The 23,433-nt window shown below is 51.8% G+C and overlaps 1 protein-coding gene across 3 annotated transcripts in view; it reads left to right on the forward strand.

Moving 5' to 3' along the window:
• The first annotated feature begins 729 nt into the window (after window positions 1-729).
• ADAP1 (ArfGAP with dual PH domains 1) overlaps window positions 730-23,433 on the forward strand; it is a 65,763-nt gene continuing 43,059 nt past the window's right edge. For all 3 annotated transcript variants that reach the window (XR_009497722.1, XM_059898330.1, XM_059898331.1), the window contains exon 1: window positions 730-855. Coding sequence is in view for 2 of the 3 variants with exons in the window: in XM_059898330.1 (XP_059754313.1) it covers window positions 774-855 (82 nt within the window). In the remaining variant the exon portion in view is untranslated. The remainder of the gene's footprint in view (window positions 856-23,433) is intronic.

The following is a 23,433-nucleotide window of genomic DNA, read 5'->3' on the forward strand; positions in this document are numbered from 1 at the left end:
AACGGGCTTTATTGGGAGCACCGCGGCCCACCCCTTGTCCTGTCCCTGTTGGGTGGACGGCGGGGGCCCTTCTCCGGCCTGAGCACCCACCACACTCACGGGGCCTTGTCACCTGCCGGCCGTCTCCTCCCAGGGCAGGGATGGTGTGAGCCCCGGCCCCCAGCACTGGGCACGCACCACTCCCTCCAACAGGCATTCCCAGCGTGCCCACTGGACCTGGTGCGCTGACCCCCTGGGCGCACAGTAGGTGTCCAGGCGCTTTTGGGGCCCAAATGACCGAAGGATGATCCCACCGAGGCCTGTGGTTATTCGGTTCCCTCAAGCCCCCCACCACTGTGGCTGGTGGCCCCTCGCTCGGGCAGGTGGGCCGCTGCGCTGGGATAGGGTGGGCGGAGGCAGCGGCGGCGGCGGGCAGACCTCCCCGGGCGGGTCCCCGGGCGCGCGGGCGGGTTCCCGGGCGCGCGGGCTGGGACGCCTGGCCGGCGCGGGAGGAGGCTGCCCGCCCGCCCGCGCCGCTGGGGGCCGCCCGCGGGCCGCGCCGGCCAGAGCGCGCCGTGCGCCCCGGGCCCCGCGCCGGCACACGCTCGGCTGCCGCGGCGGCGACGAGAGCGGCGGCGGTGGAGCCGGGCCGGGCGGCAGGAATGCGGAACCGGCGCGCGGGCTGAGCTGCTCAGGATGGCGCAGGGGCGGCGGCGGCGGGCGGCCTGCGCGGGGCCGTAGCGCGGCGGGGCGGACGCTCCCCACCCGGCGTCGCGGGGGGCGGCAACGCGGCCATGGCCAAGGAGCGGCGGAAGGCCCTGCTGGAGCTGCTGCAGCGGCCGGCGAACGCGCGCTGCGCGGACTGCGGCGCCCCGGGTAGGTGCGGGCCCGCTGGCTGCGCCCGGGGTAGCTGGGGGCCTGGGTGGGTGCGGGCGGGGTAGTGGCCGGCCCGCGTGGGGGAGGGCCCGAGTGGATGCAGCCCGGGGTGGGTGCCGGCCTGGATGCCAGCCCCGGGGCCGGGGAGGGGTGCTGCGGCGCCTGCTTGGCGGTGGGGGGCGCGGGCAGCGCAGCCTGGTCCCCGCTCGAGTGGGGCGCGGGCCCGAGGGCACCTGCCGGGACCCGGACATCGCCTGCCCGCCCACGGCCCCTGGCCTGCGGCTGTGTTGCCGCCTCCCCTCCCCCAGGCTGCGTGTCTCGCTGTCACCCGCGGACCGCCGCCGCCTTGCGAAACCTGGGGCTCCGCAAAGAAAGAGGAAATCGCGGCGGGCGACCGGCTGCAGGGAGGGGACGGACAAACGGGCCACGGGCCTCTGTGCGTGGGTGTGGGGGTCCACCTAGCCCTCCCCCCCACCTGCGGGTGACGTCATGGGCCCCCGCCTGGAGCCCCCCTCTAGCCCTGCACCCGGCGGCAGGGGGAGGAAGCACCTGCCGCCTCCACGTGGACCCCGTGGGAACGGGCGCCCCTCCCCCACCCGGCCTCACTGCGCTGGGGCAGGTGGCCAGTTCAGGTGGGGCAGGGGGGCAGGTGCAGCTCGGAACAAGCGCTAGGCTACCTGCATCCCATCCTCCCAGAAGGCATCTCCTAGACTTTGCTCCTGGGTGGTGCCCGCTCTGGGGTGATTTCCAAGGCGCCAGAGCCCTGGGGCTACGTGTGCTGGGATTGGCAGGAGGAGAAAAGGCTTTGCTTTCGGACCGGCGGCACCCTGCTTCTGGGCTGGCGGCCCCTGGCGCGGCTTCGCTGCGGTGGGGGCTGGAACAGCCCCTAGAGGCTCACCTGCTCAGGCCCCCAGCAGGGAGGGCGGCTCAGCTCAGGGGCTGTCCCCAGGCTCTGCGGGGACACACGGGGCGCTCCACTTGGGGCTCCTAGCCTGAGCCCCTCAGAACAAGCCCAGCACAGCGGGGAGTGGCCGAGCCCCCGGGGGGGGAAGGTGGGAAGACTCTGCGTTTGTTCTGAGACTCCTGTTTGAGACACACAGTCTCTGGACACCCCGCAAGTAGGACACCCCCCCCCCCCAGCTCTCCTCTGCTGCTCGCCCGCTGGGCTGGGAGGGGTCTCCGGCGCAGCCCCCGCCCCCGCCGAGTGCTGGGCATCTGCTGGGCAGCTGCAGTGTGGCTTCGAGAGGCCACGCCAGAGCTGGAGTGTCCCAGAGGGGCGGCAGGCTGAGGGCCTTTCCCCGCCGCCCTGAGGGCCCGCCGCGCCTCGGCCGTGCAGTGAGGCGGGAGTGCCGTCCCCTCCGCGCCTGCTCCCGCCCGTTCCGCCGTCCCCACCTCCCTCTCCCAGACCTGTATTTCCACTTGTCAGGAGAGCGGCCGTGCCAGGGAGCAGCCTGGTGAGGAAGGGCGGTCAGCACGGTCTGCTCTCAGGCTTGGCCTGGGGGGCCCGGGCAGCGGGGAGCTGGCCCCGGCCCTCTCCTTCCTGGCCACCCTGCCCAGCGGGGGCTTCTTTGGACCCAGAGCCTACCTGGCAGGAGGGACAGTGAGCTTCCTTGGCGTGGTGGGCCCTGCAGCTGCCGTGCCCACCCACCCACTCGGTCCAGGGGCGTGGCCCTCCAGCAGGTACAGGGGATCGGGAGCGGCCGGCTCTCCCTGGCTTCGGGCCCGCCTCTGCTTTTCGGACTTGGTCCATGACCTCAGCATCTTGCCTCAACTTGTCTGGCAGCCTGAGGAGCAGACAAGATACGGGCTGTTGCCCCCATTTTACAGCTGGGGAAACTGAGGCCTTGAGAACTTGAGCTGTCTTAGGGGACATGGGGCCTCAAAGGCAGACCGGCTCTCCTGCTGCCCTGACCTCCCGTGACCCTCATGTGATGCCCGCCCATGGTCTCTGCTGGAGCCCCGCTGGTCCGTCCATATTCTGTGCCACTGTGGGGTGTCACTGGGACCTCCCATCCCTGCTGTGGCCCAGATAGGCAACTCGGGCCCACTCTGGCATTGATGGGGGCTGGAGGGGGGACAGAACACTGTCACATGGACTGGTTCATGGCTGCTGTTCTCAACTGCAGCCCACCAGGAGCTGGGCGCCTCAAGGGTGAGGGTCCCCACGGCCTGCACTCTGCACCACAGGACACGGGGTGGTCCCCGGCCCCCCTAACCACCAGGCACAGGGTTTGGGGAGCAGATCTGGGCAGACCTCACAGCTGGCCATGCAAGGGCTGCTGCGAGGAACGCAGTCTGGGGTTGGCTGCAGCCCCCATGGGAACTGCTCCCAGACCCTCCCATTGTCTGCTCCAAGAGCGAGCCCCCTGCCCTTGAACACAGGGCCTTGTCTAACAGCTTCCAGAGAGGCTGCTCTCATTGCAGGCCTGGCGGAGCGTGGGGGGTCCTCAACCTTGGGGGGTGTGGGTAGGGGGCTGTGCCTCTTACTTCCTCTGAGTCACCTGCCTAGTTGGGACAAATGACAGTGTCACCTTGGAAGCTCAGGTCTGATGCCCAAGAAGGACATGGCCTCTCAGCTCTTTCATTGGGCTAAGGTGTGGGTGATCGTTTTGTGGGGCTTTGATGCATGTCACCTGGACCTTGGGATTGCCTAGAGCGCCAGGCAAAACCACCTCTGAGCGCACGTGGGCCTTCTGATTGGCGGTGAGGTCTGGGCTCGTTAAGGAGAGCTTTCTGAGAAGACGGATGGTTTGGGACGGCGGTGTGGAGACCTTGCTGCTCCTGGACCGGGGGTGTTTGGGTATGAGTGGCCCTGGGGGCCCGTCCTCACAGCTCTGCCAGGACTGGAGCAACTGCCTGCAAAACCAAGGGGCTGAACTCAGAGCGGGAGGTCCTCACTCAACCCTGGAAGGCTTCAAGGCAGAGGTGAATTTTCAGACATTGCTGTAAACCTGGGCAGGGAGGAATTTCGGGAATTTGGCTTAGTTTGGGAGAGGGTCCCCTGAGAGCGTGGTTGGCAGTGGGCTGCTGAGGAGTGGGCTGGGCAGACAGTCCCTGCTCCCTGGGGCAGCAGCCCACTTGGGTTTTGGGTTAAATTGTTTTTTCATTGTGGTAAAATATACAAAAAAGTTATTTTTCAGTGTGCAGCTCAGTGGTGTTAAGTACATTCACATTGTCGTACAACCATCACCACCACCCATCTCACAGCTCTTTCCATCTTGCAAAATGGAAACTCTGTCCCCATTAAACACTGACTCCCTCTTCTTCCCCAGCCCCCACCCTTCCACTTTCTGTCTCTATGAATTTGACCCACATAAGTGGAATCACACAGTATTTGTCCTTTTGTGTCTGGCTTATTTCACTGAACATAATGTCCCCAATGTTTATCATGTTGTGTCAGGTGTCAGAATTTCCTACCTTCTTTAAAAAATTGAGTTATAATTGGCTGTCACGTCATATTAGTTTCAGGTGTACAGCATAGTGATTCGGTATTTGTACGTGTTGAGCAATGATCACCACAGTAAGTCTAGTTAATATCCTTCATCACGCAGAGTTTTTCCTTGTGATGAGAACCTTTAAGATCTACTGTCTTAGGAACTTTCAAATATACAGCACAGTGTTATTCACGGTAGTCACCGTGCCGTGTGTTACATTCGCAGGACTCACTTATTTTGTAACTGGATGTTTGTACCTTTGGACCCCCCTTCACCCATTTCACCCAACCCCCCCCCCCACCTCTGACAACCACCAATCTGTTCTCTGTATCTGTGAGTTTGGGGTTTTTTTGGTTGGGGGTTTGGTTTTTTTTTTAGATTGCATATACAGTATTTGTCTTTCTCTGTCTGGTTTATTTTACTCAGCATAATGCCCGCAGGATCCATCCATGTTGTCACAAATGGCCAGGTTTCCTTTTTTTTTTTTTTTAATTTTATTTATTTATTTATGGCTGTGTTGCGTCTTCGTTTCTGTGCGAGGGCTTTCTCCAGTTGCGGCGAGCAGGGGCCACTCTTCATCGCGGTGCGCGGGCCTCTCACTATCGCGGCCTCTCTTGTTGCGGAGCACAGGCTCCAGACGCGCAGGCTCAGCAATTGTGGCTCACGGGCCTAGTTGCTCCGCGGCATGTGGGATCTTCCCAGACCAGGGCTCAAACCCGTGTCCCCCGAATTGGTAGGCAGACTCTCGACCACTGCGCCACCAGGGAAGCCCCCCTTCTTTTTTATGGTTGAATAATATTCATATATTATATATCACATTTTCTTTATCCAATCATCCATATCTTAGCTATGGTAAATAAGGCTGTAATGAACATGGGGATACAGATATCTTATTGAATTTGTTTTCATGTCCTTCAGTAAAATATCTAGAAGTGAAATTACTAGATTGTATGGAAGCTCTAGTTTTAATTTTTTAGGAACGTCCATACTGTTTCCATAGTGGCTGCATCAATTTACATTGTCACCCAAGTGTACAAGGGTCCCCTTTTATCCCCGTCTTTGTCAACACTTGTTATTTCTTGTCTTTTTTTGATGATGGCTATTCTAACAGGTGCGAGGTGATACCTCATTGTGGGTTTGATTTGCATTTCCCTTCTGATTAGTGATTTGAGCATCTTTTCATATACCATGCCATCTGCATATCTTCTTCGGAAAAATGTCTCTTCAGAGGCCTTGCCCGTTTTTTAATTGAAGTGTTTTGTTTCGTTTTGTTGCTATTGTATGAGTTCTTTATGTATTTTGGGTATTGACCCATTATTAGATATATGATCTGCAAATATTTTCTCCCATAGGTTGCCTTTTTATTTTGTTGATGGTTTCCTTTGCTGTGCAGAAGGTTTTTAGTCCCACTTGTTTATTTTTGCTTTCATTGCCTTTGCTTTTGGTGTCAAATCCAAAAAATCATCACTAAGACCGACGTCAAAGAGCTTACTGTCTATGTTCTTCTAGGAGTTTTATGGTTCCAGGTCTTACATCCAAGTCTTTAATCCATTTCAAGTTAATTTTTGTGTATGGTGTAAGATAGTGGTCCCAGTTCATTCTTCTGCATGTGGCTGTCTGGTTTTCCCAGCACGATTTATTGAAGAAATTGTCCTTTATCCATTGTATAGTCTTGGCTCCTTTGTTGTAAATTAATTGACTATATATGTGTGGGCTTATTTCTAAGCTGTTTATTCTATTCCACTGATCTGTGTGTCTGTTTTTATGCTAATGCCATACTGTTTTCTCATACTGTTTTGATTACTATAGCTTTCTAATACAGTTTGAAATAAGGAAATATGATGCCTCCAGCTTGTTCCTCTTTCTCAAGATTGCTTTGGCTATTTGGGCTTCTTTGAGGTTCCATACAAATTTTAGGATGGTTTGTTTTTGTCAAAAATGCCATTGGAATTTTGATAGGGATTTCTGTAGATATCTACACTGAATCTGTAGATCACTTTGGGGGGTATGGACATTTTAACAGTATTAATTCTTCCAATCCATGAGCCCAGAATATAATTCCATTCATTTGTGTCTTCTTCAGTTTCTTTCATCAGTATCTTATAGTTCTCAGTGTACACGTTTTTCACCTCCTTGGCTAAATTTATTCCTAGGTATTTTATTCTTCTTGATGCCATCGTGAATGTATTGCTTTCTTTCTTTCTGCTAGTTCTTTTTATTAGTATAAGGAAATTACAGCAAATTATTGTATATTGATTATGTATCCTGCAACTTTACTGAATTCGTGTAGTAGTTCTAACATTTTGATGGAGTCTTAGGGTCTTCCATATTTTATATCTTGTCATCGGCACACAGTGACAGTTTTACTTTTTCCTTTCTTATTTGGATGCCATTTCTTTCTTATTCTTGCCTGTGTGCTCTGGTTAGGACTTCCAATACTTTGTTGAATAACAATGGCAAGACGGGCTTCCTTGTCTTGTTCCTGACGTATGATTTTTATTCTTCATTCGGTGTGTCACGTTGACTGATTTGGGGATGTTGAGCCATCCTTTGCATCCCTGGAATAAATCTCAGTTGATCATATGATCCTTTCAGTGCATTGTTAGATTTAGTTTGCTAATAGTTTGTTGTGGATTTTGCATCTCTGTTCATCGGGGATATTGGCCTATAACTTCCCTTTTTTGTGGTGTGTTTGTCTGGTTTTGGTATCAGGGTGATGCTGGCCTTGTAAAATGAGTTTCAAAGTGTTCCCTTCTGTTTTTTGGAAGAGTTTGAGAAGGACTGGTGTTAATTCTCCTTTAAATGTTTGGTAGAATTCACCAGCGAAGCCTTCTGGTCCTGGACTTTAGGTTGTTGGGAGGTTTTTGATTACCGATTCAATCTCCTTATTAGTAATCGGTCTGTTCAGATTTTCTGTTTCTTCATGATTCAGTCTTGGTAGGTTTCATGTTTCTAGGAAATTATCCATTTCTTCCAAGTTGTCCAGTTTTTTTACTTCTAGGTTAATACCATTGTGGGTAGAAAAGATGCTTGATGTGATTTCAGACGTCTTAAATTAGACTTGTTTTGTGTCCTAACAAATGATTTGTCTTGGAGAATGTTCCATGTGCACTTAAGAACGTGTACTCTGTGTTGCTTCTGGATGGAATTTCCTATGTACGTCTGTTAAGTCCATGGTCTAATGTGTTGTTTAAAGCCAGTGTTTCCTTGTTGATTTTCTGTCTGGATGATCTAACCATTGGTGAAAGTGGGTTTTAAAGTCCCCTGCTATTACTGTATTTCTGTCTATTTCTCCCTTTAGGTCTGTTAATATTTGCTTTACAGCTTTAGGTGTTACTATGTTGGGTACCTAAATATTTACAAATGTTATACCGTCTTGTTGGATTGACCTCTTTATCATTACGTAATGACCTTCTTTGTCTCTTATTACAGTACTTGTCTTAAAGCCTATTTTTTCTGAGTATTTTTTCTAAGTATAGCTATCCTAGCTCTCTTTTGATTTCCATTTCCTTCCTTTTTAAGGTCAAATAATATTCCATTGTATGAAGGGACTACATTTTACTTATCCATTCGTCCACAGATGGACACTTGGGTTGCTTCCACGTTTTAACTATTGTGGATAATGCTGCTGTGAACATGGGTGTACAAACATCTCAAGACTCTGCTTTCAGTTCTTTTGGGTATATACCCAGAAGTGGAATTACTGGGTCACTTGGTAATTCTATTTTTATGTTTTTGAGTAATCTTGTACTGTTTTCCAAAGCGGCGGTACCATTTTATATACCCACCAACAGTTCACATGGGTTCGAATTTCTCCACATCCTCACCAGCACTTGCTGTTTTCTGTCTCTTGGATAGTAGTCGTCCTGATGGGTGTGAGGTGGTCTCTCACTGTGGTCTTGACTTGCATTTCCTTAATGATTAGTCACGCTGAGCATCTTTTCGTGTGCTGATCGACCGTTTGTATATCTTCTTTGGAGAAATGTCTTTTTTTTTTTTTAATTTATTTTATTTATTTTTGGCTGCCTTGGGCCTTCGTTGCTGCGCGCGGGTTTCCTTTAGTTGCGGTGAGCAGGGGCTACTCTTCCTTGCAGTGCACAGGCTTCTCATTGCGGTGGCTTCTCTTGTGGAACACGGGCTGTAGGTGCACAGGCTTCAGTAATTGTGGCGCACAGGCTCAGTAGTTGTGGCGCACGGGCTTAGTTGCTCCGCGGCACGTGGGATCTTCCCAGACCAGGGATCAAACCCGTGTCCCCTGCATTGGCAGACGGATTCTTAACTACTGTGCCACCAGGGAAGCCCCAAGAAATGTCTTTTTAAATTCTTTACCCATTAGAAATTGGGTTGTTTTTTTTTTTATTATTAATTTATTTATTTTTGGCTGTGTTGGGTCTTTGTTTCTGTGCAAGGGCTTCTGTGCAAGTGGGGGCGAGTCTTCATCGCGGTGCGTGGGCCTCTCACTATCGTGGCCTGTCTTGCTGCGGAGCACAGGCTCCAGATGCGCAGGCTCAGTAGTTGCGGCTCATGGGCCCAGTTGCTCCGCGGCATGTGGGATCCTCCCAGACCAGGGCTCGAACCTGTGTTCCCTGCATTGGCAGGCGGATTCTCAACCACTGTGCCACCAGGGAAGCCCCGGGTTGTTTGGTTTTTGTTGCTGTTGTTGAGTTTTGAGAGTTCTCTGTGTATTCTGGATATTAATCCCTTACCAGATACATGATTTGCAAATATTTTCTCTCATTGTGTGGGTCACCTTTTTACTTGATGGATAGTATATTTTGATGCACAAAATTTAAAATATTTTCATGAGGGAATTCCCTGGTGGTCCAGTGGTTAGGACTCAGTGCTCTCACTGCTGAGGGCCTGGTTTCAATCCCTAGTCAGGGAACTAAGATCCCACAAAGCCGTGCAGCGCAACCAAAAAAAAAAATTTTTTTTTTCATTTTCGTGAAATCCAATTTGCTTATTTTTTTCTTTTCTTGCCTGTGCCCTTTGGTGTCATAGCCAAGAAAGCATTTTCAAATCCAGTGTTATGAAGCTTTTGTCCCATGTTTTCTTCTTAGAGTTTTATGGTTTTAGGTCTCACATTTATGTTCTTGATCTATTTTGAGTTAATTTTTGTACATGGTGTTAGGTAAGGGTCCACCTTTATTCTTTTTTGCATGTGGATATCCAGTGTTCCAGCACCATTTCTTGAACAGACTGTTTTTCCCCATTGATTGATCTTGACACCCTTGTCAAAAATCATTTGACCATATATGTGAGGGTTTATTTCTGGGCTCTGTATTCTATTCCATTGGTCTATTTGTCTGTTTTTATGCCAATACCACACTGTTTTGATTACTGTAGCTTTGGAGGTCCCTTGAGATTGCCTATGAATTTTAGGATGGGTTTTTCTATTTCTGCCAAAAAAGTCTTTGGGATTTTGATAGGGATTGCATTGACTTTTTAGATCACTCTGGGTAATGTTGACATTTTAACAATATTAAATCCTCTAGCCCATGAACATGGGATGTGTTTCCATTTATTTATGTCCTCTTTAATTTCTTTCAGGAATGTTTGTAGTTTTCATTGTACAAGTCTTTCACCTCCTTGGTTAAGATAATTCCTAAGTATTTTATTCTTTTTGATGCTAATGTAAATGGCATTGTTTTTGTAATTTCCTTTTCAAATTGTTCTGTATATATAGAAATGCAACTTTTTGTGTGTGTGTGTTAACTTTGAATCCTGCTGCTTTACTTAGTTTGTCTATTAGTTCTAACAGCTTTTTTGTGGAGTCATTATGAATTTCTACATATAAGATCATATCATTGGCAAATGAGATAATTTTACTTCTTCCTTTCCAATTTGGATGACTTTCATTTCTTTTTCTTGCCTAATTCCTCTGGCTAGAAGTTCCAGTACTGTGTTCAACAAAAGTGGTGCAGAGGGCAACTTTGCCTTGTTTCTGATCTTAGAGGAAAAGCCTTCAGTCTTGGGCTTCCCTGGTGGCGCAGTGGTTGAGAGTCTGCCTGCCAATGCAGGGGACACGGGTTCGAGCCCTGGTCTGGGAGGATCCCACATGCCGTGGAGCAACTGGGCCCGTGAGCCACAATTGCTGAGCCTGCGCATCTGGAGCCTGTGCTCCGCAACAAGAGAGGCCGCAACAGTGAGAGGCCCGCGCACCGTGATGAGGGGTGGCCCCCGCTTGCCACAACTAGGGAGGGCCCTCGCACAGAAACGAAGACCCAACACAGCCAAAAATAAATAAATAAATTAAAAAAAAGTAAACAACAGTTAAGAAAAAAAAAAAGCCTTCAGTCTTTCACCATTGACTGTTATGTTTGCTGTGGGTTTTTCATATATGGCTTTTATTATGTGGAGTTAGTTTACTTCTATTTCTTTCTTGTTGATTGTTTTTATAAAGACTGTTGACTTTTTTCAAATGCTTTTCCTGCACCAGTTGAGATGATCATGTGGTTTTCCCCCCTTTATTCCGTTTAAGTGATGTGTTACATTGATTGATTTTCATGTATTGAACTGTTCTTTCATTCCAAGAATAACTCCTACTTGGTCATGGTATATAATCCTTTTAATATGGTACTAGATTCAGGTTGATAGTGTTTTTTTAAACTTTTTTTTTAAAATTTATTTATTTTAATTTATTTATTTTTGGCTGCATTGGGTCTTCGTTGCTGCATGTGGGCTTTCTCTAGTTGTGGCGAGCAGGGGCTACTCTTTGTTGCGGTGTGCGGGCTTCTCATTGCGGTGGCTTCTCTTGTTGCGGAGCATGGGCTCTAGGCACACAGGCTTCAGTAGTTGTGGCACGTGGGCTCAGTAGTTGTGGCACACGGGTTTAGTTGCTCAGCGGCATGTGGGATCTTCCCGGACCAGGGCTTGAACCCGTGTCCCCTGCATCGGCAGGCCGATTCTTAACCACTGCGCCACCAGGGAAGCCCTTTTTAAACTTTTTAAAGCCTTTTATCATGGATATTTCAAACATATACAAATATACCCATTACCCAGGTTTAACCATTCACTCTTTTTTTCCATATTCTTTTCCATTATGGTTTATTACAGGATATTGAATATAGTTCCCTGTGCTATACATTAGGACCTGTTGTTTATCCATCCTGTATATAATAGTTTGCATTTACTAATCCTAAACTCCCACTCCAACCCTCCCCGGCCCCGTCCCCTTGGCACCTACAAATCTGTTCTGTATGTCTTTGAGTCTGTTTCTATTTAGTTTGATAGTATTTTTTTGAGGACTTTTTAAAAAAAATTTAATTAATTAATTAATTTATTTTGGCTGCGTTGGGTCTTCGTTGCTGCACACGGGCCCCCTCTAGTTGCAGCGAGGGGGGGCCACTCCTCGCTGCAGTGCGCAGGCCCCTCACTGTGGTGGCCTCTCCCGTTGCAGAGCGTGGGCACCAGGCGTGTGGGCTCAGTAGTTGTGGCCCGCGGGCTCCAGAGCGCGGGCTTCAGCAGCCGTGGCACACGGGCTCAGCTGCTCCGCGGCGCATGGGATCCTCCCGGGCCAGGACCTGAACCCGTGTCCCCTGCATTGGCAGGCGGACCCCCAACCACTGCACCACCAGGGAAGCCCATTGTTGAGGATTTTTGCACCAATGTTCATAACGTACATTGGTCTGTGGTTTTCTTATAGTGTCTTTGGTATCAGGTTTATGCTGGTCTTATAGAATGAGTTAGGAAGTGTTCCCTCATCTTCAGTTTTTCAATTTTTAAAAAAAAAAGTTTGAGAGGAATTGGTGTCAATTCTTCTTCTTCTTTTTTTTTTAAATAAATTTATTTATTTTTGGCTGCGTTGGGTCTTTGTTGCTGCATGCGGGCTTTCTCTAATTGTGGCGAGCGGGGGCTACTCTTTGTTGTGCTGCCTGGGCTGCGCATTACAGTGGCTTCTCTTGTTGTGCAGCACGGGCTCTAAGCACGTGGGCTTCAGTAGTTGTGGCTCGCGGGCTCTAGAGCACAGGCTCAGTAGTTGTGGTGCACGGGCTTAGTTGCTCCGCGGCATGAGGGATCTTCCTGGACCAGGGCTCAAACCTGTGTCCCCTTCATTGGCAGGCAGACTCTTAACCACTGCGCCACCAGGGAAGTCCCCGGTGTCAGTTCTTCTTTAAATGTGAGGTAGAATTTGCCATTGAAGCCGTGAGGTCCAGTTCTTTTCTTTGTTTGGGGAATTTGATTGTGGATTCAATCTCCTTCCTAGTTATAGGTCTGTACAGATCGTGTATTTCTTCCTGATTTAGTCTTGGTAGGTTTTGTGTTTCTAGGAATTTGTCTATTTCATCCAGGTTATCCACTTTGTTGGTGTACAGTTGTTCACAGTACTTTCTTATAATATCTTTATGTCTGTAGAATTGGTAATAATAGCCCCACTTTCATTTCTTTCTTTTTTTAAGTTTATTTTTTTATATGAAGTATAGTCGATTTACAGTGTTCTATTTGTTTCTAATGTACATCAGAGTGAATCAGTTTTATGTGTGTGTGTGTGCGTGTGTGTGTGTGTATATATATTCTTTTTCATATTCTTTTCCATTATGGTTTATCACAGGATATTGAATATAGTTCCCTGTGCTGTACAGCAGGACCTTGTTGTTTATCCATCCTATATGTAATAGTTTGCATCTGCTAATCCCAAACTCCCACGCCATCCTTCCCCCACCCTCCTCCCCCTTGGCAACCACAAGTCTGTTCTCTACGTCTGTGAGTCTGTTTCTGTTTTGTAGATAAGTTCATTTGTGTCATATTTTAGATTCCACATGTAAGTGATATCATATGGTATTTGTCTTTCTCTTTCTGACTTCACTTAGTATGATAATATCTAGGTCCATCCCACTTTCATTTCTGATTTTAGTATTTTGAATCTTCTCTCTTTTCTTAGTCCATCTAGTTGAATTTTTGTCAATTTTGTTGATCTTTTTGGACAACCAACTTTTGGCTTCATTTATTTTCTCTATTGTTTTTCTGTTCTCTATTTCACTTATCTCTGCTCTAATCTTTATTTCTTTCTTCTTTCCTCTAGCTTTGGGTTTAGTTCTCCTTTTCCTAGTTCTTTATGTTGTAAAGTTAGGTTACTGATTTGAGATCTTTCTTGTTTTTTTTAATGTCCTCATTTATAGCTATAAATTTCCCCCTTAGCACCGCTTCTGCTGCATCTCATAAGTTTTAATATGTTGTGTTTTTGTTTTCATTCATCTCTAAGTATTTTCTAATTTCCATCGTGATTTCTTCTTAGATCCATTGGTTGTTTAAAGCGTGTTGTTAAATTTCCACAAAATCGTGAATTTTACAGTTTTCTTTGTTATCGATTTCTAACTTCATCCCGTGATGGTTAGAAAAGATACTTTGTATGATATCTATCTTTTAAAATCTATTGAGACTTAATCTGTGCCCTAAGGTATGGTCTGTCCTGCCTAATGTCCCATGTGCACTTGTGAGAATGTGTGTGCTGCTGTCAGGTGGAGAGTTCTCTGTGTGTCTGTTAGGTCTAGTTGGCTTATTGTGTTAAGTCCTCTGTTCCCTTACTTCTGTCTGGTTCTTCTGTCCATTATTGAGAGTAGAATATTGAAATCTTCAACTATTACTGTAGAATTGCCTATATTCCCCTTCAATTTGTTAGTTTTTGCTTCATGTATCTTGATGGTGTGTCATTAGCTATGTAAATATTCATAATTGTTACATCTTCTGGCTGTATTGAACCTTTATGAATATATAATGTCTTTCTTTGTCTCTTGTAGCCTTTTTTGATTTAAAGTCTGTTTTGTGTAGCCACTCTTCCTCTAACTTGTTTACTGTTTGCATGGAATATCTTTTTCTATCCTTTTAGTTTCTACCTGTGTGTTACTTTGGATCTCAAGTGAGTCTCCTGGAGAAAGGATACAGTTGGATGATGTGTTTTTAGCCATTCTGGCAATCTCTGTCTTTGATTGGGAGTTTAATACATTTACATTTACAGTAGTTACTGATAAGGAGGGACTTACTTCTGTCATTGTACTATTTGTTTTCTATATGCCCTGTAGATATTTTGTCCCTTCTTTCCTGCATTCCTGTCATAGTTTATGTTTATTTTTTTAGTGAAATATTTAATTTTTTTCTTAATTTCTTTTTGTGTATATTCTATAGCTATTTTCTTTGTGGTTACCATGGGAATTACATTTAACATTCTAAAGTTATAGCGTTCTAATTTGAATTTATAGCAGCTTAACTTTAATAACATACAAAACCTCTGCTTCTTTATAGCTCCGTCTCCACCTCTTTCAGTTGTTGATGTCACAAAATGATACCTTTATACATTGTGTGCCCTAAAACATAAACTACTAACTATTTTAAATGCACTGTCTCCTAAAGTATGTAAAAAACAAGGTTTGGAGTCACAACCCAGAGTTACAGTAATGCCAGCTTTTACATTAATGTTTTTTCCTTTAAAAGTATTAGTCTCTTAAATCATGTAGATAACAAAAAGTTACGAACCATTGTTACAGCAATACTGGCTTGTATAATAGCCCACGTATTTACCTTTATTGAGCTCTTTGTTTCTCCACATGGCTTTGAGGTACCATCTAGTGTTCCTTCATTTCACCTGCAGGACTCCCGGAGCATTTCTTGCAGGCGGGCCTGGTGGTCAAAAACTCCCTCAGCTCTTGTTTATCTGGGAATGTCCTCATTTCCCCCTTACTTTTTTTTTTTTTTTTTGGCCGCACTGCATGACTTGTGGGATCTTAGTTCCCCAACCAGGGATTGAACCTGGGCCCTCGGCAGTGAGAGCACGGAGTCCTAACCTCCAAACCACCAGGGAATTCTCTCCCCCTTACTTTTGAAGGACAGTTTTGCTTGGATTGAGGATTCTTTGTTAAGAGATCCCCCCCTGCCTTGAGCACTTTGAATATATTGGCTGTCTTGTGCCTCCAACGTTTCTGATGAGAAGTCTATTCATAATCTATTCGAGGATCCCTTGTATGTGACAGGTTGCTTCTCTTTTGATGCTTTCAAGATTCTTTATGTTTTGAAAGTTTGATTGTAATGTTTCTCAGTTTGGGCCTCTTTGAGTTCATCTTCCTTGTAGTTTGTTGAGCTTCTTGGATGTTTATATTCATGTCTTTCATCAAATTTGTGATGTTTTCAGTGAGTATTTCTTCACATATTCTCTCTGCATGTTTCTTTCTCTGCCTCTTCTCCTTCTGGGACTCCCATAATGCATATGTTGGTCTGTTTTGTCATGTCCCACAGGTCCTTTAGGCACTGCTCACTCTTATTCAGTCTTTTTTCTTTCTCCTCCCCAGCCTCAATAATTTCTATTCTCATACCTTCACGTTCACTGATTCTTTCTTCTGCCTGCTCGTATCTGCCTTTGACTCTCTCTAGTGAATTTTTCATTTCAGCTGTACTTTTAGCTCCAGGTTTTTTGTCTGTTTGTTTATTTCTTTTTAGTTTACTTTCTCTTTATTGATATTTCTACTTTGTTTATATTAATACATTGTTTTCTTGACTTTCTCCACATATTCCTGTTGTTCTTTGAGCATAGTTAAGGCTGTGCTATAAAATCTTTGTCTAGTATATTTGTCATTAAGTCTTTTTCAGGGACACATTCTGTTTAATTATTTTTCCCTTTGGATAGGCCATACTCTCCTGTTTCTTTGTGTGCCTCGTGTTTTTTGTTGAACACTGGGCATTTGAATCTAATAATATGGTACGTACCTCTGGAAATCAGATTCTGCCCCTTCCGCAGGGTTTGCTATTATTTTGTAATTGGTTTTTTCCCCCTGGCTGTTATAGGCTGTGTCTGTGCTGTGGATCAGCCTGAGGCGTGAATTTAATGTCTTCTCAGGTCTTTTCTAAGCCTTTCTCTGGTCATGCGTGGTCACTTTCTAGTTTTACTCATATACGCAGTTGTTTCTGAATGTCCTAGTCTTTAATGAGTAGCTCCCAAAAGGGGAAAAGCACAGATGAAGGGGGAAAGCTGGTGCTGGCCCTTTAAGTCTTTGGGCGGTCTTGAGCTGCAGGGGGAGGGGCTGCAGCAAGGGCTGTCTCCCCCTTTTTCTGCACGTCTGTGGTCAGAAGCAGCAATCAGAGCACAGATCCCGAACATTTGAGGGACAAGGTCCTTCCTCACCCTGGCTCCTGTGAACTGAGTGCCAGCTGCACCTAGGGCACGTGCCCAGCGGCCTGCTGCGCTCAGAGCTAAAATCGAGCAGAATTAACTGCAATTTATGTCCGAGTTGTCCCCTGGAAGTTGTAAGACTTCAACAGGCTCTGGAGTTCAAAACTTGTTACATCAGTCAGATTCTGCCAGTACCGTTGTTTTCCAGGTGGGGAGAGAGGTTTCTGGTGCTTCCTACCCAGCCATCTTCCCAGAATCTTCTCTGGGATGGGCACTCCGTCCAGGCACAGAGGTGGACAGCAGTGAGCCAGTCTCACCTGGCCCCCGACCCTGGGCCGCGGCATCCCGCCGCTTTGCAGAGGTGGCTCGTGGCTGCGCGGCTCTGCCCACGGACCCAGAGGCCTGTGAGGGCCAAGCCTTCAGTCGGCCGCCCACGCCAGACTCCAGTGCGGGTGCCCCCTTATTCCATCCCGTGCGTGTGTAGGAGCGCCTTCCTGTGCTGTCGCCCGGGCTGTTTGCTCACGCGTCTGCATTCTGTGGGGGAGGCGGATGATGAGCAAGTGACCCCATGCAGAGACGGGACAGGCGGAGGGGGGCTAGTGCAGAGGTGACCACTGCTGGCTGCCCCGTCAAGAGCGGTCAGGGAAGATGATGGGCCGTCTGGGGCCTGAATTGTGAAAAGGAGCTGGGCCTGCAGGAATCCGGAGGAGGAGCATTCTGGACTGTAGGAACAGCTGCCCAGATGCCTGGGTGCAGGCCTGGCCTCTTTAGGGAGCAGGAGGCCGGGGGGTTGAATGCAGGGAGGCTCTGGGACCACAGGGGACGCGTGGGGTCACCTTGTGCAAGGGTCACCTCGCCTAATGACGGGTTTGGGGTGGGTTTGGTGGGGAGCTCCTGACCCACATTTTGGGGTCCCGGGGGAGGGGAGATGGAGGACAGGTGTGGGCACTGAGCACCCCCTGCAGAAGCAGAGCCGGCAGAGGAGATGGGGAGGGACCACCGGGGAGGGTGGAGACCCCCGTGAAGACAGCTGTTAACAAAGGGGAGGGGGCGCCTGCGTGCGAGGGGATCAGAGAAGAGAGCAAACTGAACTGACCCTTGGCGGGGTAGTTCAGGGGTTGCTGGCTGGCGGGGCGGGATGGTGGGAGCTGGCGGCAGTACCTGGAGTCACCGTGTGAAAGGAGCCGAGACCTCCATGGACACAGGCGGGACCAGGACCACACAGGAGGCGGCGGGGGCGCCTCTGTCCCCCGGCATGAGGTGGGGGAGGTGGGCGGGGAGGAGAGGGTGAAGCAGTGGCTCTGATGGGGGAAGCCCCGGGAAGGGGAGCCCTGGCCAGATGCCCTCGGATGTCCCCGTGATGCGTGGCCCTGGGTTAACCTGCGCACCTGTACGTGGCCGGGCCCTTCCCTGCACGTGGGGCCCCCCCGGGCGAGACCTTGGTGGGGGAGAGGTGGCCTGCGTTGGGCAGCAGAGGGGGGGCAGTGGAGACGCGGGGTCTGTGCTCTCAAGGTGCAGGGCAGGTGGGTCAGAACAGGGCCCCTGGGTGGGGGCGGGCGGCTTCTGCAGTGACGGGGTGAGGGTGTGGCCCTGGGTGCGGCTGGGGTCTGGGTGGGGGTCACTGGGAGGAGGGTGTTACCGGGGTGTGACGAGGGGGCAGGTGGGTAACCCCGGGCACCAGGGTCACCCGGGGGCGTGGCTCCTCCGGAGGCGGGTGGGCCCGCCAGCTGCCGTGGCCCCGGGCCGGCCGTGAGCCTTGCCTGACGGAGGGAGACGCCGAGAGGCCGGTGTGTCCAGAGCAGGAGGCGTGAGCTGAGAGGTGACCTGGGGCGCACGCGCGGCCTCAGCGGGAGGGGGGGTCGGAGGCGGTGAAGCGACGTGGAAGCAGGTAGACAGGGTGCTCCCGAATCCTCCAGGCCGGAGGTGGCAGTGCTGTGGTGACAAATGACCAAGTCCTGGATACATTTTGAAGTTTGAGGAGCAGGACTTGCTGGCAGACGGGGCGTGGGGGTGAAGGACGGGGAGGGACAAGGGCGCCCCGGCTTTTAGCCGAGGCTGAAGGAAGGGCGAGACGCCGTCGCTGGGTGGGGCCGGCCCTGGGGATGCGGGCTGGGGACCAGGGGCTGGTTTAGAGGCCGCGACAGACCTGGAGTGGAGGCGCGAGCCTGGCGCCGGGGCAGTTCTGGAGGAAAGAGGGCAGGGGTAGAGACTGGGCAGAAAATAGCCGAAGGGGTATGACTGTTTCCTTTTCTTTTCCTTTTTCTTTTTATTTATTTATTTATTTATTTTTAAATTTATTTTTATTTTTGGCCGCGTTGGGTCTTCATTGCTGCGCATGGGCTTTCTCTAGTTGTGGCGAGCGGGGGCTACTCTTCGTTGTGGTGCGCGGGCTTCTCATTGCGGTGGCTTCTCTTGTTGCGAAGCACAGGCTCTAGGCGCATGGGCTTCAGTAGTTGTGGCACGCAGGCTCAGTAGTTGTGGCTCACGGGCTCTAGAGTGCAGGCTCAGTAGTTGTGGTGCACGAGCTTAGTTGCTCTGCAGCATGTGGGATCTTCCCGGACCAGGGCTTGAACCCGTGTCCCCTGCATTCGCAGGCGGATTCTTCACCACTGCGCCACCAGGGAAGCCCTTCCTTTTTCTTAATTGAGGCGAAATTCACACAACGTAAAATTGACCATTAAAAGAAGTGAACAGTTCAGTGGCATTCAGAACATCCCCAGGTTGCGTGACCACCACCTCCGTCTAGCTCAAAGTACAGTTTTCACAGCCAAGAGACCAGATGAGATGCCGGGAGGGTGCCTGGCGGGGAGGGGTACGCACGCGGCCTGGAAGGCAGGAGGACCCCTGGGAGGCGGGCGGCCTGGCCAGATGCTGCCTGGTCCAGGAAGGAGGGGGTCAGTGCCATGGAGGCCAACGGGGTCTGCGATGGGGGTGGTGGAGCGGCGGGGATGAGAGGGATGGGGGGCGTCTGGAAGGCACCTCGGGGCCAAGAGAGGGACTTTGGCAGTGTGCGTGGCGCTGGCCGGAGTGATGGGAGAGCTGGGGAAGGACGGTGCGGGAGAGAAAAGGGAACTAGGCCAGGCAGGTGGGGAGGGCTCAGGAGGGGAGGCGGCGTGAGGCTGGGTCCCGTGCTTGCCTCTCAGTGTACTGGGCACCGGGGCGGGGAGAGAGGAGAAGGTGTGAGCCACAGGTATTCACTGAGCGCCTGCTGTATGCAGGGTGCCGTCTTTGGTGATGGGAACCACCAGGCACAGAGCCAATTGCCTGCCCTCCCGGAGCTTAGGTTCCAGCGGGAGACAGGATAAACACAGCCCAGGCTGCACTGTGTGTTGGGAAGCGCCAACAGTGGAAACGGGGCGCGGGGCCCGGATTGAGGCGAAGGGCGGGTGCTGTGCGTGTGGGGAGGGGGCGGCCCCAGCAGGTGAGTAACTGTGGTGGGCGGTGGGCACAGGCTGTGGGCCCCTAGGCGGCCACTGGGCCCTCTGCCCAGAGCCAGTTGCCTGGCTGTCCCCACCAGGACTCGGCCCTCCTCACTGCTGGGCCTCTGCCTTGCGGGGGCCGAGGTCCCTGGAGCCGGGCCACGGGGTTCGGCCAGACCCGCCGTTCCATTGACAGGTCCCACTGCACACCCTCCTCGCCCTGCTGGGCCTTGGCCGAGGGACACACCTGCTCTTGCTGGCTCAGCCCCAGGACGTGTCTCACCTGGCCTCGGTCCGGCTCCCAGAGGCGGCAGTAGTCAGGGGGCTGAGTCACTCAGAGTGCCCTAGGAGAAGGCCGGGCAGCGCAGGGGCAGAGGGAGGGCAGAGGACGGGTGCGGAGCTGGGGGGAGAGGAGCCGGGCGGAAGCTGGCAGCCTGGAGCGGTCTGCTGGGCGGCAGGTCCGGTCACCCCGATTCGGAGAGGGTGCGGCAGGAGCCTGGAGAAGCACAGAGCAGCCCTGACACTTGCGGGGCTGGGGCAGGAGTGCACGTGGAGACTCAGGCCTGGCCCCTCTCCCGCCCCCTCCTATTGCAGGGCCCCATGCGCTCCACCCACACCAGCCCATGCCCTTGGCCACCGCGTGGCCCAGGCCATTGGGCAAGGAATCCCTGAGTCCTGGGTGCTCAGAAGTGGACAGAGAGGGGCAGGGCAGGCTCTGGACGGCTCGGCAGCCCCTGGCCCCGCAGGGACGGGGTGCAGCCAGAGTGGAGCCCGGACCAGGTGTGAGGCCCTCCTGCCCGGGACTAAGGGGGTCCTGGTGCTGGGGTACCCCGACCAGCTCGCCTCCCGCCGTGGGTCCCCCTCCACCCCAGGGGCTCTGAGCTCAGGAGTGTGGGGCTTTCGCATATACACGGACACCCCAGCCCTGTGCCTGTCTCCTGGCCCTGATGGGGGAGGGGGCCTTGTGCAGATGGGGTGGACCTGGCCACGCCCCAGCGGCTTAGGAGGGAAGCCTGCGGGAACAGCCTGTCCACTAGGAAAGCTGAAGGTCACCCACCCCCTCCCTTGGGGACCTCCTGCCAGCCCTTATCCAGCCCCTCATCCTCATCCAGCCCCTCATCCTTATCCAGCCCCTCATCGCCCCCGCTGCACGCGTGCACACGCGCCCACCCCGGAGGTCCTCGGCCTCAGGGACGACATCCCCAGTGGACAGGCCAGGGCGGCCCTTCTGCCCGAGATTGTGCTGAGAGGCTTTTGTCGGGAGGAGGGAGGGGCTGGGGTCAAGTGAATTACCGATTAGCTGAAGTGCAGGCACAGCGCAGGAAGAGTTAATCCATTCATCAGCCAGATGGACACACAGGAGACTGTCCTGGCCTGTGGGGCCACGGCGAGGGGCCCGCACACCCCACTGGTCTCCATGTACTGCTTTGGTGGCTTTGGGGGGGCTGGGGGCAGTCACTCTGCCTGACCCCAGAGACCTTAAACTGTTGCTCAGAGTCACCCCCAGAACTCGCCTCCCAGGATCTGAATCCTTCCTTAAAACAGGGGCTCTTGGTTGGAAAGCCCTCCCGGGGCCCAAAGGCCCGGCGTCCAGGGGTGCCGTTCCCGGCGTGTGCTGCTTGACCGGCCCTCCGGGGACGGTGAGTCCTGAGAGCAGCGGCTGGCCTGTGTGCTGGGCCGCGGGCCCTGGACTGGTGCCCTCTCACTGCCTTTAGGATTTCTGCAGCAATTTGCAGGGCAGAGGACAGACAAGCACTCAGCCCAGCCACGGGTGACCCGTGCGTCGGGGGCACTGCAGGCCCACTGTGCGCTGGGCAGGGGGGGAGCTGCCGGTGCCTCCCCCGAGCAGAGGCAGGCCTCTCCTCTCCCGGTGGCCTTGCCGTGGTGCCACGTGTGATGGCACGGTTGGGGGGACTCCGCCAGGCCGGGACCATGGGCTTCCCAAACTGCAGTGCACAGGCTAGGCTTGGGGTCAGGACGCCTCCTGCTTCAAACCTGTTTCAAACCATCTTCTTGCCTTTCCCCGCCAGCCCCTGGGGGAGCCCCAGGAGGGGGCAGCGGGGGCGTCCCCTCCCGAGATGATGGGCAGGCTTCCTCACCAGCCTGGATGCTGGGCTGGGGCTCCCGTGGGCCACCCGTACACGTCCTCGCACCCACCTTCTTTGAACCGGGAAGGTGGTTCCGGGGTGGAGGGTGGGAGACACGTGCCTGCCGTCCGATCCCAGCTTTGCCACTGTGTGACCTCAGGCACCGTCTGACCCTCTCTGGGCCTTTTTTGCCTTATTGTGTAGAACTGGACTAACGACAGGATACAGCCTCAGAGGGAGCGGTGAGGAGCGGCGAGGTAGCGTGGTCAGTCATTGCGCAGTGAGTGTGCTCAGGCCGCAGAGCTGTTACAGCGGCTGAAGGGACCGGCAGGAGGCCGGGCGGCAGGCGCTGACTCCCGAGGACACCGTGGCCAGTGTGAGGATCTGGAGGGGCCCCGGACAGGCCAGGCCTCTGGATCGGCCCACGTGGCTCCCGGCCGCCAGCTGGACATCACTCTGGGGGGCGCACCCCTCGAGAGGAAGCAGGTGCCTGCCCGCCCTTCGGGGCAGGACGCAGGGGGCGGAGGCCCTGACCTTCCTGCTTCTCCAGTCTGTTGGGACAGGTCCGGGGCTGCAGCCACAAACGTCTTTCTTAACTTCACTTTTATGGAGGTGTGACTTGCAGGGGATAAAACGCCCCCTTTGGAGTGTGGGGAAGGCTCCGCCGTCACCCCAGAAGCCGCCGCGGGTCCTGCGCGGTCAGCCCTGCTTCCCCGGTGACGTATGAGGGGGAGTAACCTCCTTGTGCCGTCTTCCGTCAAGTGCCTGTTGCAGTCTTTTGCCTGTTTTTGTAATTGGGCTGTTTGTTTTATTACTGAGTTTGAATAGTTCTCTATATACTTTGGACACAAACCTTTTATTAGGTGCATGATTTGCAAAATTTCTCCCAGTGTGACTCGCCTTTTCATTCCCTTGACTAGTGCCTTTCAAAGAGCAGATTTTAAAAAAATTCTAATAAAGCAATATACCTTTTTTTAAAAAAATGGGGTCTGGGGCTTCCCTGGTGGCGCAGTGGTTGAGAATCTGCCTGCTAATGCAGGGGACACGGGTTCGAGCCCTGGTCTGGGAAGATCCCACATGCCGCGGAACAGCTGGGCCCGTGAGCCACAATTGCTGAGCCTGCGCGTCTGGAGCCTGTGCTCCGCAACAAGAGAGGCCGCGATAGTGAGAGGCCCGCGCACCGCGATGAGGAGTGGCCCCCGCTTGCCGCAACTAGAGAAAGCCCTCGCACAGAAACGAAGACCCAACGCAGCCAAAAATAAAATAAATAAATAAAATATAAAAAAATTAAAAAAAAAAATGGGGTCTGCTTTTAGTGTTATAGCTAAAAAGTCTTTGCCTAACCCAAGGTCACAAAGATTTTTCTCCTGTTTTCCTTTGGAAGCTTTATGGTTTCAGGTTTTATATTTGGTGCTCTGATGCATTTTGAATTACTTTTTGTATATGGCGGGAGGTTTGGATTGAAGTCTAATATTTGCAGATGATACCTGTTTCAGCTCCATTTGTTGAAAGATTATTCTTTCTCCACTGAACTGCCCATA

This window comes from Balaenoptera ricei, chromosome 15, assembly GCF_028023285.1.
Source record: "Balaenoptera ricei isolate mBalRic1 chromosome 15, mBalRic1.hap2, whole genome shotgun sequence".
NCBI classification, from domain to species: Eukaryota; Metazoa; Chordata; class Mammalia; order Artiodactyla; family Balaenopteridae; genus Balaenoptera; species Balaenoptera ricei.